Here is a 19,047-nt window from a genome sequence, read left to right as displayed (position 1 = left end):
TACTTCACTTGTGATCTGTGGAAGGTACATTAGCATATTTCTTTTTCTTTCTAAATATTTATAGTGTATTGTTTTTCTGACATGTCCTACATCTTGGGACGATCTCCTCACTACGGATTTACTGGAAAAAAAAAAAATCTTTTCTTCAATACTACTGAAAGTGCATGCTTTGATCTGAGCAACTGTGTGGTGGAGGTGAGCTGTTTCATTGATAAGTACACTTTAAATGTAAAATCTTAATTTATTCCAGGCAATTACACTTCCTCTGCTTCAAAGCTGAGGTTACTAACTAATGGCCAACAATTGTAGGGCTTGATTCATCTACATCTACATGATTACTCTGCAGTACATACTTAAGTACCTAGCAGAGGGTTGATCAAACCATTTTCACATTATTTTAATACCGTTCCACTCTTGAAAACCGCCCAGAAAATAATGAACAACTATTTTTTTTGTGCGAACACTGATTTCTCATTTTATTGTGATGATCATTTCTCCCTATGTAGGTGTGCATCAACAGAGTATTTTCACATTCAGAGGAGAAAGTTGGTGACCAAAATTTGATGAAAAGATCATCACAACAAAAATACCTTTGTTTTAATGAATGCCACCCCAACCCATGTATTATATCCATGACACTCTCCCTATTTCACGAAAGTACAAAATGAGCTGCCCTTCACTGAACATTTTAGATGTCCTCCATCAATCCTGTCTGTTACGGATTCCTTACACACAACACCACTCTAGCAGAGGGCAGACAAGCGTAGTGTAGGCAATCTCTTTAGTGGATTTGTTGCATCTTCTACATGACCTGCTAACAAAACACAGTCTTCGGTTCATCTTACTCACAACCACCTCCCTACCCCACTTGCGCAGTTACTGAATCGTGCACAGTCAAATTAGCCTTGAGATTATATTTGTATTGTTCTGTGAGTGATGACGATAATGTACATAAATGTTTCCACGTACTTATCATTTTTGATTTATTTTATTACATTTTGGTGCCCAAAGTGAGGGTTACCTTATTTTCCATTAATCAATCCATTTATTTTACTCCAGTACATATCATTTATTTTACTCCAGTACATATCACAGACAGCTCAGATAAATAACCTAATGATCAAGATGACTGCTCACAATAAGCAGCAAATATGGGTTCAACCTGCCATAAATTTCAACTGTCACTAAATATCACAGAACTAGGACCAATTGGACTTGTGGTGTAGTGTGGATGATCATGAATCACTAGTCTCAATGAAAGCCTATCACATTTTTTTCTGGGGTCTGTGTAGTTGCAAAAAAGTGTGGGGGAGAGGGAAGTGGTGTTTACCACACATCATACTGGTGATTAGCATCTCCTGCAGATTCAGGTTCCTACATCTTACTGTATGTTAAGGTAATGCCTGCTTTGGATAATGCCTCATCAGACTACTTGTTTTCCTCTTCACTGAATGCTCTTCATTAACAAGCATATATTCTCATTTAGGCCTCAGTCTGTAATATAAACTATAATTATGCTATACTTCTGAACATTTGTGAGGTCTCTTTGATTTACATTTGCAGTAGTTAATCCTAAAGAAGAATGGTGTACTTATAGTAAGAATACTCTGTAACAAAATTATTTTTTTTTATTTTTTGCGTAACAGTACAAAAACCTGAACAAATATATAAACAAGGAACTCTTGCATGTATTAATACAGTTTCTTTATCACATTTCAAACTCAAAGAAGATGTGTACCCACTCATCCCATTGACACGCAAACTTTTCAACATGGGTGATCCAAAATTTGGCACGTTCATTAATTGTATTCCTTAAGACATTCTAAAATTTAACAGAAGTCTCATATATCACATGTCTGCTTCTATCAGCTTCTGAAGCTGATTTATGACTCCATACTCTCTCCAAGCACTTCACATAGTTCCTGGGAAGTAAAAAAAAGTAAGGTAAACAAAACCATAAAAAACAAACTGGTGTGAATATCATAAAGGAATAATTATATTTTTTGTCATGTACTCAAAAAATGATGTAAAAAGTAGGGTAGATTGTTACTTTATGGTTTTCATATCAATACACTGAACACATTTTGCAAGAGACAAACTAGAAGTCATAATAGCCAGCTCAGTTATGACTTTCACACTGCCAGAAGTGAAATATGAGACAGAAAAATCTTTAGAACTGAGAACAAACCCCAAATTGTTAGATATGTAATCAGATACTCAACCACCAAGCCACAATCAAAAAATAAAATTCGACCACACCATGAGACACGCCTAACAGAGTACCCAAATATTCTGAGCAATTGGAATGCTCCAAGTAGTCCAGTTGTTTTCATTACACTGCCATGTTTTATGCTGCTGCAGGTTTATGATTAATACTGGTGACCGATGGCAGCATGAATTCAAATATGACCTCAGTAGTTATCATTCTTTCTTATAACCATTTCTAGTAAACCAACTTTTGTAATACTCAATATTTGCAGACATTTGATCACTAAACACAAATAAAGAAAACCCAAACTTTCAAGCAACTGAATGCACTTCAATTTATCAATATAATTTTCATATCAGAACACTGTTTATGAGACTAACCTTTAACCTCCTTTGAGCATCAGGTACACCAGCAAGTTGAGCTTCAAGCTTTTGTTTCTCTTCCTTAAGAGTAAGCCGTACATTGGAATCTAATGATTCTAATTTCCATCCACCTTCTCCATCAAACTGCAGCAAATGCGTGTGGAACTTCCTGAAATGAAAATGCAAAAATAATTTAAAAAAGGAATGATGTGGTTGCTGCAGACAGATAATTTTATTGCATAATATAGCAACAAGGATACTACTGACAAAGAGAGCTAGCAAAATGAAATGTGAAGTAAATTTAGTGAACTGTGCAGTGATGCCATAAGTGATTCAATAGGAAAAAGCTCTGAGAAGACAGGTGTAAAATGGGCCACATGTTGGCTGGTTCTGCCATCCTTACTTCGGTCACAGTGTGTAGGAAGCAACTGATGCATAAATGGATGGCAGAAGCAATTCTGTAAAATAAATAATAATAATAATAATAAAAACCTGAATGCAGCAAGTTTTGATGTGTCTATGTAACTTCAACATTTTTAAGTAAATAAATGTCTAAACTGTGTCATTGCTGGCAGCAATGATGGCAAAGTTACTAGGTCTTATTACATTTAAAGATCTGATGACTGCAAATTGAGGTAACATTTTTGTAACATTATTTATCATTTTACTGTGTGGTGGCCTGGCCCAAGAAACCATTATCACATCTGACCACTGCTCCCTCACAGCAGAGACCAAAAGTTTATTTACTGATTGCACTCAAGTTTACATCTTGTTGAACAATTTGGTGGTTAACTGAGTACGTCACTAAAACAACAGAAAAGCCAACTTCTTAGAGAACAATTTGCAACAATTACGGAAAAACTGTATTGAGGCATCACTATATTCATGCACAAGGCAAAGCATTGCTTAATTCCCCTATGGAAGTAGGAGGAACAGTTTTGTAGCACCACCACTATTTTTTGGGCATTACTGTAGAAACTAGCAGACCAGCCACAGCAACTGAAGGCAGCTGGTGAGTGCAAAAGTGTCAGCATGCTGGTTGCAGCAATGAGTCTGTTTATAACACCACCAGGCTTCATATTTGTTGTCCTGAGCATGACTGGAAAAAACACGTTGGCAAAACAAGTGGACTATGAACCAGTGTAAATAACCATTAATTTTAGTAGAGGGGAGGGCAAGCCATCAGTGCCTATGGGAATGAGAGGGCCACACCAGATGACTGGGCAATATGAGACAACACACAGCTGCTACAAATTCAGACAACCTCCAACACACCTTCTGCTAGTGCCAAGTCTTCCTTCTTGGGCCTGGTACTTCTCCACTGGTGGGTTGCCTCCTGGCCCACTCCAGCATCAGCCAGACTCCTGCCCTGGAGGGCAGTAGAATCAGACCAGGACGGCATAGCCATATACCGTTCCATGTTGCCTAGGCACCACTCACTGTCACTCACAGGGGCAAGATCCACCACGGGTGGCTGGCTTTCCCTGCCAGCAACCCGACGATGTTCAGCACCACTGGCTCCATCCGCAAGTGGCAGTGCCCCTAAGTGGGGTGCATGCTGCTGTGTAAGTTTCTGTAGCTGTGGGCTTGCTGCCACCACACACCATACTTTATATGTGCTGTGAAGGGGCATGGCCATTGCCTCCACCAAGATGCTAGGAGCATGGTCACATGAGTGTTATTGAAATGTTTTGATGTTGTTTTACTGAGCTACCAGTAGTCTGCTCCCTCACCCTGGCATACCGCCATGATCCTACTCTGTACAGAAGTGGTCCTGCACACCTGGACCGCTTCAGTTAATGCCTTCAGTGGGCCTTTCATCACACACCAACCTCAATCGGTGACAGAAGAGGGATAGACAGTGTCTACAACCACCATCTGTGGATAAAAAAGAAGACTCAACTGTGGCAGGATTACAGTTTCATCAACATATGGGAGTGAGTGAAGCTGTTTTGTTTGTTTGTTTACCATGAGAACCATGGTGATTCAATGGTTCATGTGCCAAGTGTGTAATCATATATGTAAGCCCAATGTTCTGTGGGTGTGTAAATAAGCATATTAATTTTACAATAAGTGGCGTCATGAGCAAGGGGCATGGCTCATTGTCTAGGAGTATGTAATGTGTTAACTATTCTTCCCATCCCGAATTGTTACACATGTTTAAGGTGCAGTATGAAGTATTATGATTTTGTTACAATTAAGTGTCCTCCTCATGATTTGATTTTGTTTTGCTGTGCTGTATTTATTACATAGAGTTTTCATGGTGGCAGAGTCTGAGAAGTGTGGAAATGTGTGTTGATAAAGCATGTAAAATATGAGGAGTGTTGGAGTAGTAATATGTTTATGTGATTTTGTCATTTGTGTTTCTGTGATTGATAAAGAATGCCATGGTCAGTACCACTGGGAATGGGGCTACCACGGAGGTGGTGTTAAAAATTGTGCAACCGAAATAGATAAGGTGAAAATGTAGCATGCAAAGTTGTCTAAGAGATTGGAAACACTTCGGGCTAGAGAGAGGAAATAGCATTTAGCAGTTCTCTGGAGTATGTAGAGGGGTGCAGAGAAGACGCAGTGACTGGTGGGTTAGAACAGGCCTCAGGATGTGAGGAATAGGGAAGATTTTGGAGAGGATGGAGAGAAGGGAAAGAGAAAGTTAAAAGGTGAGGAACAGGCTTGTATCTAGTTTACCTGTTCCTGCAAGATGTCCAATTATCGTTGATGTAATCAAGCCTGTCAACCCTCTCAACAGCAGGATGAAACTTTATGATTGGCAGAACAATCTTTTGAGTGGGAAAATTAAGATAATTAATGAAGAGAGTACTAGTGCTGAGCAAATCACTGAGAGCTTATGCAAGATGCGGAAGACTAATGTTGAGGAGTAGTGTAGAAGTATCAGCTCCGATATCATGTGGAACTGTGGAGTGAGTGTGGCCCATACCAATCCAAATAAGAGTGTGGATAGCAAGATTGGTGATTTAAGTGCAGTAGTATCCACCCCACTAGGTAATAATGGGCACTGGTTAGATGCTATGGAGCCTGGGCGAATTGAACAGAGAAATACCTGTGGCACTGATTTCTGTTTCATGCGGAGTGGAGCTGCATGCAATGATGTTACTGTAGATATTACATGGATTGCACAAGAAGCTGCTGACGTTACTAGCTGTGTTGCAGATGTGGAAAAACAGTGCTTACACATATTGTTAAAAACCATTCAAAAGCCAAGACTGCATAAAGTATTTTTCTTTTATTCAAGACAACCAGTTTCAACAGGCTTAGCTGTCATCTTCAGGCCTTAAACATTTTTTATAGTAAAACAGGTTCATTTTGCAAAGAACCTCATGTACAAGATGTCAAGTGGATAAAACTCAGTACATTATAAACATTTGTCATCACTAAAATATTTAAAAATACACAGCACCTTGTCAAAAAGCCATGTCCATATACATATTGGGGGGGGGGGGGGGCTTATGGGCGCTCAACATCGAGGTCATCAGCGTACATATTGCTAACAGATGCTTGTTACATGATACAAATATGATATTGTGTACTGTATTTGTATCCTGTAACCAGCATCTGTGAGCAATATGTATATGGACATGGCTTTTTAACATGGTGCTGTGTATTTTAAAATATTTTCGCGATTACACGTGTTTACAATGTGCTAATGTGCTGAGTGTTATCACTTGACACCTTGTGCATGAGGTTCAGTGTAAAATAAACATATTTTATTACAAAAAATGTTTAAGATCTGAAGATGACAGCGAAGACTGTTGAAACCAGCTGTCTTACATAAAGAAATATTTTATGCAGTCTCGGCTTTTGAATTGTTATTAACAATTAAAACAGACCAACCTTCAATACCCTCATAATGAGGAAATTCAAACAGACACGTACATTCCCTCAAAAGCAGGGTAAGTGTAGGAAAAGGAAGAGGAGATTTGTAAAGTGAGTAATCGAACCAACAAGACAGATTGTTGAGGAGAGTACATCAGAGGTTCAGAAAGTAACAGTAATAGCTGACGTGCACTGCAAGCTGTTGACAACCAACATGCAATCTGACAAGTGTAATGTAGGTGAAGGGCACAAGGCATGCCTCAGAGTAAACTTTCTGCCTGGATATCATGCCATAATTTAACCTTTGGTGACACAGGGGGAATCTTAGAGAGACTAAATTCCAGCTATGGGAAACTGTCACAAGGTTGACCACCTTAAGGGGCAAGCTGGTTAAACTGCTAACAAAATCACTAAGGCTTAATTCATATGATATCGTGCCACAAGGCACCAGGAAGTTGATTTGGGTGAGCAGGGGTACCAGAAAGCCAAGCATTTCAGGAAGAATTCAGTCTGCGATTAGCACTACAGTGAGAGAGCTAAATGACCCTACCTGCTGAATGTAGTGTGAATGGTAGTATTATATGTGATTCATGTACAAGGATAGGTTTGGGAATATGTTTTCTAGTAAACCATAAATGGAATTTGTCACAATGACACAGTCTTGGGTGATGTTCCTAAACAATGAGTTCAAAAACCACCAGCTAGAAAAGAAGATTCCGAGTATAAGAGTTTAATGGAACCAGACCATGTACTGTTAAAGGAGATTTGTCCAGGATAATTTAGGGAGAGAGAAAGAGATCTGCTGTATCATTCTTAGTTTGTTAGTTGAAAATGGAGAAGTTAACTGTTGTATGTGTGGACATTACAATGCAAGTAATGTCAAAAAATGTACTTTGTAGTATTTAAGGAATCATAAGGACCTTTGAAGCAGATGATGTGAAGCAGTATATGGAGAACTGTCAAGAGATACTAGTTGTATATCCTTGTGAGAACTGATGAACTGTTAATTAGTATAAAAATGACATTTCTCTTGTAATTGCAAGTAAGGATCTAATGAACTAAACATAGCAGGGCAAATCGTAGCCTCTGAATCTTGTGGAATTCATGCTGTGTAGCACTTAAGAAGAAAAAAATTATAAATATTGTACATTGTGTCCATGTATACCGACTTCTGTTGCAGACAGGTTAGGCGTAGAGACTTGGGGGTGTTCCAGAGACGGTAGGTAACATAGCACCACCACTATTTTTTGCTCATTACTGCAGAAACAAGCAGTTGAAGGCCACAAGTGAGCACTAAAATGTCAGCCTGACAGATGCAGGTGGACTAGACAAGGCACCACAATAATGCAATGCAGCGGTCAAATGGAGCTCTTGCAGGATGAGTGAAGCTGTCCCCACACCACCAGGCCTCGGGTTTGTTGTTCTGAGCATGACTCAAAACAGTGCATTGCGACAAGTGAGTCACAAACCAGTATAAATACCCATTAATTTTACATTAATTTTAGCTGAGGGGAGAGTAGTCCAGCAGTGACTGTGGGGAAGACAGGACCATGCCAGGTGACTGGGCAATATGGGACAGTACGCAGCTGCTACAAGTTTGGACCTTCAGCACTACCCCTTCTGCTGGTGTCAAATCTTTTTCTTGGACTTGATTCTCCTCCATTGGCAGGTTGACTCCTGCCTTGGAGGGCAGCAAACCAAGACCAGGGCAGTACAGCCATTCACCCTTCCATGCTGGTGGAGGCGACTAGGCACCGCATGTGCCACTTGCAGGGGTGGGATCCACTACTAGGTGGATGCGCTGGCTTCCCCTGCACACAACCTAGCAGACTTCAGTGCTGCTGGCTCCACCAGCAAGTGGCAGTGTCCCACTAACTGTGATGCACATCACTGTGTGAGCTTCTGGAGACAACATTCCTGGGTGCCAACGTCATGGCTCAGTAGCTGTCAGCTCGCTACGTGCCGTGATGGGGCATGGTTGCTGCCTCCACTAAGACACTATGAGCCCATGAGTGTTAATAAAATGTTTTGAATTTTGATGCCGATTATCTAAGCTACCAGTGCCCTGCTCCCTCACCCCGGCACACCGCCACAACCCTACCCCGCACAGAAGTTGTCATACACCTCTGGATTGCTTCAGCTTTAAGGTGTTGATTGTAAAATCAGTGCATGACAAATTAATTTAGTTGTACACAGTTTTGAAGGTTTCTCTCATCATTTATCACCAACAAAGATATACATGCCACTAACCCTCAGTGTCACAAAATTTAATGTATATCATTAACATAGATATGCATGCCACTGACCCTCAGTGTCACAAAATTTAATGTAACTACAGAAATGTTCATAAATCTATCTTTAAAAAATCTGACATGACAACATAGTGGACATCTGTCAGCTAGAGAATGTCTTTGAAATGTTAGTACAGCAGTTTGTCTGATTGTAGTATAGGTACAGCATGGGCACCAGTTGTCAATTAAAATGAAACTGTGTGGTAATATTTTAAACATTCTATTTGAAGCCAATGATTCCATCTTGGTACCCTAACTTTTACAGAAATCAGTCTGGCACAAACAGCTTTAACAATGAAAGATGAGTTGTCTTGAAGAAGTTAAAATAAGAAGAAATATGGATAATTGGGTTGATGGTGGGTGAGTTGGTTGGTTGTTGCAATCAGATTTATTCATCACTTGCATGAAACAATGCAAAGAAGTAGTCAACTCTAAAGATGTCCCATCATATTTTTGGGGGGAAGAGCATAAGACTGCTGATAAGGCACAAATCAGAAATTTACCAGTAAGAACAATTTGAATTTTGATGTCTCACACAACAGCAAGGAAAAAAACTTTGTGAGTACTTGCAATGTAGGGTGACAGTGGCTCAGAAGACCAAAAGCACTGGTGAGATACAAAAAGTTCTGTAAAAATAGAAAGACTGAACCAAAGTGAAAGCTGTTATTTGATTAATTTTATTTGCATAATTTCCATGAGAAAGATACACGGGGGCTGAATAATATTAAAAGATTATGCCATGAACAATGTTTCTCTAAGTTTACTAGGCAGATTGTCACAAGGTGTAATATTTTTTCAAGTTTGTGCAAGTTATGATTTCCCAACATTTCTGTTACACTTTCTTGCAGACAAACAAGCTTTTGACCATATGCATTGCTATGTCTCTATACATCTGATGTCTCCTGTAAGTTCCACATGATATAGATTTCATACACTTAAGCAGTATTCCAGTAGGGGTTGTACAAGTGGTTTGTATACAAACTCTTTTTGTAGACCAATTGCAATTTTCCAGTATCCTACCAATGAATCATAGCCTGCACTTGCTTTGCTTACAACTCATCTTTCCACTTCTATATCTCTACATATTGTTACTCCAAAATATGTGTACAACATGACATGTGACTCATTCATTAATTTAATAATGAAAACAATCAATTATTGACAAAATTATTTAATTTGATAGAAAAAAAATCTACTCAACAAGTGGCAGCAGAACACAAACATAAAATACAGTTGTAATTGGCAAGCTTTCGAAGCCAGTGGCTCCTTCGGGCAGAAGGGTTGAAGGGAAAGGAAGAGGGGTGAAGGAAAAGGATTGGAGAGGTCTTCCCCTTCAACCCTTTTGCTTGAAGAAGGAGCCACTGGCTCCGAAAGCTTGCCAATTACAACTGTCTTTTATGTGTGTGTTCCGCCGCTGCTTGGTGAGTAGATTTTTTAACTATGTAATTAAACCATTCATTAATTTGGTAGTCATAGCATATGTTTCATGAAATGTTCCTGCCCTGGGCTTATATTTTGTTGAGATCTGACTGGGTATTATTGCAATGTTTACTGAATACAATTTGCTTATAGATAACTGCATTATCTATGAGAACCTCAAGACTGTCCATGAACAGCATTGATTCTATTACACTCCCCTGGGCCATTCCAAATGTTACTTGTCTTTACACAACTCTCTATCCAGGATAATGTGCTGCATGAGACCTGACACAAATTTTTCTATCCAGTTCGAATCTGAATCAATAATGAATATGAATTACTTTCTTTAGAAGGTCTTGATGTGATATTGAATCAAAGCTTCATTTAATATTTTTTTCTCTGCTTCCATACTGGACATTTTCTCTGTAGTTAGTGAATTTACTTAACACATTCATATATGATTATGGTAAGTGTTTATTTCAGTAATAAGATACTGATCCATTTCAAAACAGGCAAATGACTCCAAATTCAATGTAAACTCACACACAAACACACACACACACACACACACACACACACACACAACAACAACAACAACAACAACAAAGACTTATAAAATTCTTGCATCCCCCACCCCAATTGGCGATGCAAGTTACAATGAAGTCTTTAGTGATCGTGGCATCACTGAAGTGATAGCTGATATGAGGCCTATTCAAAAAATTCCGCAATTTTGTCCACATATTTTTTCTATGCTTACTTTTAGTTATTGTGCATGGTTTCCTTCAAAATACTCTCCTCCATAATTGGTACACCACTCCCAACACCGTTTCCACTTCTGGAACCACTCTAGGTAAGCCTCTTGCTGGATTGCATGAAGCACTGTCCGCGAATTTTCTTTTGTCTCATCTTTCATTGCAAATCTTCATTTTTTCAATGGGGTATTCAACTTTGAAAATTAAAAACAGTCCGCAGGGGCCAGGTCTGGAGAGTATGGCGGATGAGGCAGCACAATGATTCCAGTTTTTGTGCAGTAGTCATGCACCATCGGGGACGAATGTGCGGGTGTGTTATCATGATGTAAGAGCCATGAAAACTTTTTATTTTTGTCTTGGAAAACCTTTCCCCACCCATTGTGAAGACTGAACCTTGGTCTCAACATCATAACTGTAGACCCACATCTCACCACCAGTTATGATTCTCTTAAGGAACATTTTGTTCTCACTTGTGCGATCCAAAAGCTCTTCACAGACTGCGAGGTGAAAGTCTTTCTGAACTTGACTCATGATCCATGGGACAGACATGTGGCAACACGATGCATTCCAAGATCTTGTGTTAGGAATTCATCCAACTGAAATGTTACGTTCTTCTGCAATCTCTTGGACGGTCAGTCTTCGACTGGCATGCACAATTTCATTGATTTTCCTGACATGAGTGTTGTCGGTAGATGTTTAATGGTGTCCTGAACAAGGGTCATCTTTTAACTTCTGTCCGTCCATTTTTAAACTGTGTGCACCATTCATAACACCAAGGACAGCTTAAGCACTCATCACAATAGGCTTCCTGCATCATTGGTGTGCCACTGTAAACATTTTCTTAAGTTTTACACAAAATTTAATGCAGAAGCATTGCTCCTCTAACTCTGCCATCTCAAAATTTGCTAACTGTGCGACACAATGTTCTACTCAATACATCATTGAACAATAACTAACAGTTATACAACAATGAAACTTCTGACAGTTACACATTAAACACCAGTGGGTGCAGGGATGCCAACCATATTTTTCTCCAACACACCATTGGCACAAAATTATGAATGTTCTGGAATTTTCTGAACAGACTTCGTAGAGTGACTTAGGCTTGAACATGCAGTAAAAATAGCCATGAGACTTATCTGTTCAGTCCAGCCTAGTTTTTTTTACACTTTCTGTCCATGCTTGTCACTTTGCACAGATCTTTCCAAGTTTATGAAACTAAAAAAAAAAACATATTTTATATAAATTTTAATAGTGTCATATCAACTCTTTTTTTTCCGATGAGCCTGTCAAACAAACTGATGACAACATTGAAGCAGCTCTTGCAGTCTGACCAAAATAAGACAACTTGTCTTTGAGCAACATCAATGTGGACCAGAAAAGTCACAGAGTATTTTCAAGATAGTAGAGTTCTACTCCACAGTTGTATTACAAAGATATTTGTGTTTTGATTTTAAACCATTTTTGAGGGTCAAGGAAACACAACTGCATTAAATAAACAGGGAAACTATTATATATGGAAGCACCATACTACTCATTCAGATTTTAGGGAAAACCCTGTCACTGTTACTCACCATATAACAGAGATGTTGAGACAGAGATAGGCACAACAAAATGATGGTCAAACAAATAAGCTTTTGGTCAGAAAGCCTTCATCTGAATGACACACACACACACACACACACACACACACACACACACGCATGCAAAACGCAACACACACACTCTCTCTCGCACGCACGCACGCACACACACACACACACACACACACACACACACACACACACACACACACACACACATGCAAAACGCAACTCACACACAACACACACACATGCACATGCACACACAACCACAGCTTGGACACCAAGGCCAGACCTGGATATGGGAGCATCAACCACCTCAGATATGCAAACAACACAAGTCTGGCGTTGGCAGCCAGAGACTGTGATCATACATGTGTGAGTTGTGTTGGCGTGTGTGTGTGTGTGTGTGTGTGTGTGTTTTGTCTAATTTGGATGAAGGCCTTCCGGACCAAAAGCTTATTTGTTTGACCATCTTTTTGTTGTACCTATCTGTGACTCAACATCTCCGCTATATGGTGAGTAGCAATCTATCCTTTTCATAATATTGTCATTATTCCATCCTGGATTTTCCATTGTTTGATTTTTTTTCTTACTTTTTATTTAGAGGTTGTTCAGTCACTGTTTCAGATGGTATTTACTATTGATGCATAAGACTTGTGTGCAAATTTGAGGTGGTTGATGTTCCCACATTCAGTCTTCACCAAACTTTTGGGTCATCAAGAGACACCATTACATAACTGACTTTTTTCATATTTCCATTATTATGGTTTCTAAATTTAATATTTAATAAGAAAAAATGGTAATTTACAACAAATGAAAATGTTTGAATATGTACTCAATTGTTTACTACACAGTGACAGCTCACACGGAGTTGCTCAAGTGCTGTGCTGTAACTAAAATGATAGCTACAAGCTGGAAATAGTGCTTTGTTAGCTGCTTGTATTAGATAGGTAATGTATGTAACACGACTGTTTTAAAAAAGAAAAAGTACACTACTTCTGTGTTTACAAGTATGTCCAGAACTTACCACAAAGATGGCCTGTGCGTAATAGTCAGCAATGTAATTCCTGCATCTTTTACAGCTTGATATATATCACTTTCAACATCAATACTCACAGCACTTGTGCATTCATCTAATAGGGCAAATTTAGGTCTGAAAGAAAGGACAACGTAAAACACAATTATTGGATACTGTAAACTGAAAGTGAAAAATAAAAAATTTTACTTACGATCAGAATATTTAAAAAAAAAATGCATTTTTAAGCAGATGAGAAACAGTATATACTGATGAGCCAGAAAATTAAGATCACCTGCTTAAGAGCATGTGTGTGTATGTTTGTAACACAATACAGCAGTGACTCTGCATGGTGTGGATTTGGCAAGTCACTAGTGGATTTCCAGAGGTATTTGGCACCAGATTCTACACAAAGGTCACAAAATTCTCACAAATTATGGACTGGTGGTTGTTAGGTGCAGACCTGGTGCCTGATAGTGTTCCAGCAGTGTTATATTGTGTTCAGATCAGGAAAATTTCGTCGTCACGATGTCAATGTGAGTCTGCTATCTGGTTCCTCAAATCATTGGAGCATGATTCTGGCCTTATGACATTGACAATAATCTTACTGGAAGATATCATCACTGATGGAGGAGACATCAAATATGAAGGGATGCACATGGTCCATAATAATGTTCATGTAATCCAGAGCTTGAGATTTTGCAAAGTGAGATAACTCCACTTGCTACAATTCAATACCTTAAATAAATAAACAGTTTTCCCACCTCTATTTCTCATTATACACATAATGCATATACCATGTGTACACTAAATTGTCAAAGTCTTATATGTGGAGTATTTTAGTAAATTTTATTATTCACAATATAATTTACAGCCAGCTCACATCACGAATATATTTTGTTCATATGGAAATATTCTATTTAAAAAAATATTCATAATTTACAGTACATGCAAACCATGGGCACATCAGAATTCAATATGGCTAAATATTGTTTGTTTTTATATTAACATAACTTATTTAAAAGCCCTCACTCTCCTACTTGCTTCAAACATTTCACTTATTTCAAAAGTCACTTACATTCAAAATTTTGTTTTCCAGAATGTTCCACTCTAAAAAGATATTCTTTCTCAAATTCACTGCCTTTTGCAGCTCCGGTTTTTCTGTTTCCAAAAATTGAAACTGTTAATTAAATAACACGTTAGTTTTTTAATTACTCAAATTAGAAAATTTCACTTCCTCAAAAATTTTTGGTGAACATCAGGAAATCCCATGCACATAAAAACTTCCCTTACATAAAATAGTACCTATTAGTTTGCCATTTCCTAATTGTACAGCTTTTGGCGAAACAAATTTACATCACTGCCTACTTTTTCTTTGTATCTTTTTTCTGTCTTTTATGGTTATACATGAAAGTAACAGCATTCCATTTTACCAATTCATAATTTCTGCAATACATGTGCATACAGACATCTCGCACAAGCTATAGTCAGTGTGGGAAGCATTCAAACAGTTCAGGCACTATGTTATTCATTTTATTGAGTCTGCTGTTAGTATTCAGCATGTACAGTTCCAAGTTGTGGTTGGAAAATTAAAAGTGTATAATTACTATGAGTAAGTTTACACCTGGTAGTCAACAAGTGAACAATCTTTATTCAGTATCTAGTTTTCATCACTGCCACTTGTGAACTTTTCAAAATTTCTTTAATTGGTGTAGCTTACTGATTTGTGTTAATCAATGCACGTAAGTTATTAAAGGCTGATCAATGAAAATAAACTTGGTGCTGATAAATGTGATGAGAATGAAAAGCAAATTCTTTGGTGTTGTGTACATTATTTAATAACATTTTGTCACAGTCGATAATCACAGATGGAAGATTAAAGAAGAAATTTGATGAGACAGAGGCATATGTAACAGGTCAGTAAATTACAAGCTGTCATTGTGTATTAGATTATTACCACAGGTTGCAGCCCAGGTGAATGTCTCCCATAGTATAATACTGCCCCCAGTGGCCCATCTGCTGCACAGCTTATGTTTGAAGCAGCTGTTCACCGAGAAGATGGCATATCCAGACATGACTATAGATGTGATGTAACTAGAAACGTGATTCATCCAATCAGGTAACACATTTCCACTGAGCCCTGAGCCATAGCCCATTCCTATTGATCCCATCCCATATATCTTAACTGACAATGTTGTTGGTTCAACATGGGAACACACAGGAATTGTCTACTCCAGAGCATTGAATGGTGTGCTATGAAACACTTGCGCCAGCACCAGAACTGTACTCTGTCATTAAATCTAATGTGCAAGTGCATAAAGGTTTGGCTGATAGGATGTACGTCAGGAGCAGATGGCCATCCTGCGTATAGGAAATAGTTGCAAGGTATGAAATTAGAAAAGTCACAGTTTACGATTAAAACTGAATCATGGTATGGTTTATTGTTTCTCCTTAAGGGATACAGAAATGAAGTCTGAAGTCTTTCATAGAAGCTGGGGGCCTCATGGTCAGAGAGGAACAGAAGGAAATCTGAATGTTCCGAGAGCTGGCTGACAAGAGAGTGACCAAACTTCACTCGTCCATGATCCTCAGCTTGCCACAGGGGCCCAAGTGATTGAGTCCATTCCCACAATTGGTTTCATCCTGCACAATTCCTTGTCTGACAGCATCAGTGATGCTCAGCCACGGTGTCACCTTGACAGCACAAGTTCATATATCGCGTGAACAGAGTGTGAAGTGGCTGGGATTCGGCTAATATCTGGTGACAGTGAACACAGGCCCTGCTGCAGATTATGAAAAACTTCACGAGCTACTCACGAACAAAGTGCAAGGAAATAAATCAGTTTGGTGTGTATTATGCATGCTCACCTTGCACACTGCCACAGATTGCTGCCTGTCCTGCAACCCTCCAACCTGGATGTTTTGTGATGAGGCATGGATGACCAATATGTTATTGCCTGCTTGGGGTTTCACCATCCTTCAACCACTTTGCATAGGTGCTCAAAAAAGTAGTGCACAAACAGCTGACTAGCTGAAATGTCACTTATGTAAATGGATTTCCCCAGTCAGCAGCTCATATTGTCAATAGAATGATTCCCCATTTGTCTCTGCTCCACTTATACAGTTTCCTTAATGTGCCACATGTTCGTAATGCCAACAGGCAGCATTGAGTTTCGAGGTGGTAAGTGATCATAATGTTGTGGCTCTTCAGTGTGGGACGGAACTACAGAAAAAAGAGGTGGGGGGAGAGAGGGTTGGGTTGTTTGGGGGAGGAGACCAGACAGCGAGATCATCAGTCTCATCGGATTAGGGAAGGAGAGGAAAGGAAGTTGGCCATGCCCTTTCAAAGGAATCATCCTGGCATTTGCCTGGAGCAATTTACGGAAATCACAGAAAACCTAAATCAGGATGGCTCTGGACGTGGGATTGAACCATCATCCTCCTGAATGCTAGTCCAGTGTGCTAGCCATTGCGCCACCTCACTCGGTTGGAGAGGGAGAGGGAGAGGGAGAGGAGGAGAGAGAGAGAGAGAGAGAGAGAGAGAGACCGGGGGGGGGGGGGGGGGATATGCAACGGGTCTATGGAGAGGTAGTGATGAAATGGTCAAGTAAGTGGGAAACTGTGGGGGGAGGGAGAGGATTATTGAACTATACAGACTGGAAGAGGTGAGGGGGTGAGTTGAAGGCTATTGAGAAAGGGAGGGGAGTGTGGCAAAGCAACCTCAAATAAATGGGCTGATCAGAAGCGGGGGAAGGGAGGGGGAAGGACAAGGAACATGCCTATGGTGAGAAAGGGCAAGTGAGTACACTGAGAGAAAAGCAGTGTTGAGTGATGGGATGGCCTCAGAAGAGATAGGAGGAGGAGTAGGAGTGACAACAGTGATGAAACAGGAAGGGTGGGCTGGGAAATGAGAAGTATGGGAGTTGGGTGAGGGGTCTACTTTTATTAAGCACAGAGGTTTGGTAGTCGAGCAGCAGGTGCGTTAATGGTAAGCAGTGTCAGTTACTGTTGGATTTTGTATCACATGCTGTACCAAAAATTTTTAAATACATAAAGAAATTTAAGATACATTTCTAAAATTAGAATTTTGACTGTTTTTCAGTTTGTGTGTTTTCTTTGTACATCTTCAAGCCTCACACTATAGCCTGATACTAGAATGGTTGTATTTTCATTATTAGTCATAATCATTACACTGGTTCAACATTAATTAACCTATTGCATTGCATCAAAAGAATTTGCAGAGGTAAAAGTGGTTGGTATACACTCTACAACTGGGTTCTTTAAGTCATATATTGATGAGTGCAAAATATAGTAAACATACTCATTTTTTAACCTTGGAAGGAGAAACATGTCTCTCTCTAATCTGGAATAAACAGATTTTATATAGTGGAAGTACGTCTTCCGATGCCACAGTGTAAAAAGCTGTCATCGTGCACTATGCAAAATTAGACAGAAGAAATGACAGAAAAATGGAGCATAAACATCTGACTGATGACACTATCCAGAATTATTGTTCTATCTTAAGTTTTCCTATTGTGTACAGTGCCGTTCAAAGTTTACATTTCATTACAGTTTTTCCCCATTTTATTTAGGAGTAAATTAGACACAGACCATCAAAGATCCACCGGCATATTTTTCTATAAGCAAACCACTCCATCTCACCTGTAATTGGGTTGAATTAAAGAGAGCAAGATGGGGAACTTGTTAAATTACAGAAAGTAATGTGGTGCAATTCAGCTATGAAGGAGACAGTGACAAAACTTCAACTGTGGAGTTCAGGAAATGTGCAAGGGCCAGGCACTGCATTCCCTTTATACAGTAGTCACCACTTAATCTCTATAACCAATATGAGCTCTGTCAAAACTTACTTGTGATAGAAAAGTCTTGCCATTGCCATACGTTGCTTTTCACCCCCAGAAAGAACATCTTTCCAGTCGAGTACAACATGCCAGCCACCTTCTCGTTCTACAATGTAGTCCAGATGAACAAGCTCCAAGCATTTTTGTAGATGTTTCACAGTAAACCCACGGTCTCTCATGTCCTTTTCAGTATGGGGGTAAATGACTTGGTCAGCCAATGAACCAATGGACATATATGGTCTGAAAAAAATCATGTACACAATTAAAATAATAGTACACACAAAATAATGTCAGAATAATATATCACATCAATGGAATGACACCATCACACTGATGTGATCATAATTATAAGCAATTCATATCTTGATACTTCCTGGCAGATGAAAACTGTGTGCTGGACTGGGACTCGAATAAGGAATGGCATTTAAATTTTAATTGTCTAAACATTGTCCAATCAAAAACTTGTGTGCAGCTTAAGTACTCATTCTTATTAGCATGGATGAATACATAGTGTGTCTTTTCAGCTGAAAATGAGTAATACGTATGCCAAGGATTATTCAGCTGCTGGTGGCATTAGAAAATCTTGAGTACAGAGGCTTCTACTATTAAATTCCTTCCTCTAAATACATTATGTGCAGGAAACTATGATCGGATGGTGCAGCTATCTGATAAAACTGTCTCTTACTCAGAAAAAAATGAATTACATAGTTCTTTGTAATT

The 19,047-nt window shown here is 39.1% G+C and overlaps 1 protein-coding gene across 1 annotated transcript in view; it reads right to left on the bottom strand.

Annotated features, from left to right (window-relative positions):
* Positions 1–1,610: 1,610 nt before the first annotated feature.
* Positions 1,611–19,047, bottom strand: part of LOC126470213 (ATP-binding cassette sub-family D member) — a 91,400-nt gene continuing 73,963 nt past the window's right edge. Inside the window, exons 8-11 of the mRNA XM_050097892.1 lie at positions 18,337–18,567; positions 13,481–13,606; positions 2,590–2,740; positions 1,611–1,922 (exon numbers count right to left, since the gene is read on the bottom strand). Of these exons, the coding sequence (XP_049953849.1) occupies positions 1,884–1,922; positions 2,590–2,740; positions 13,481–13,606; positions 18,337–18,567 (547 nt within the window). The 3' untranslated portion in view covers positions 1,611–1,883. The remainder of the gene's footprint in view (positions 1,923–2,589; positions 2,741–13,480; positions 13,607–18,336; positions 18,568–19,047) is intronic.

Source organism: Schistocerca serialis, chromosome 3 (assembly GCF_023864345.2).
Source record: "Schistocerca serialis cubense isolate TAMUIC-IGC-003099 chromosome 3, iqSchSeri2.2, whole genome shotgun sequence".
NCBI lineage: Eukaryota > Metazoa > Arthropoda > Insecta > Orthoptera > Acrididae > Schistocerca > Schistocerca serialis.
The sequence above is the reverse complement of the archived record's forward strand: the minus strand, read 5'-3'. Positions and strand labels throughout refer to the sequence as shown.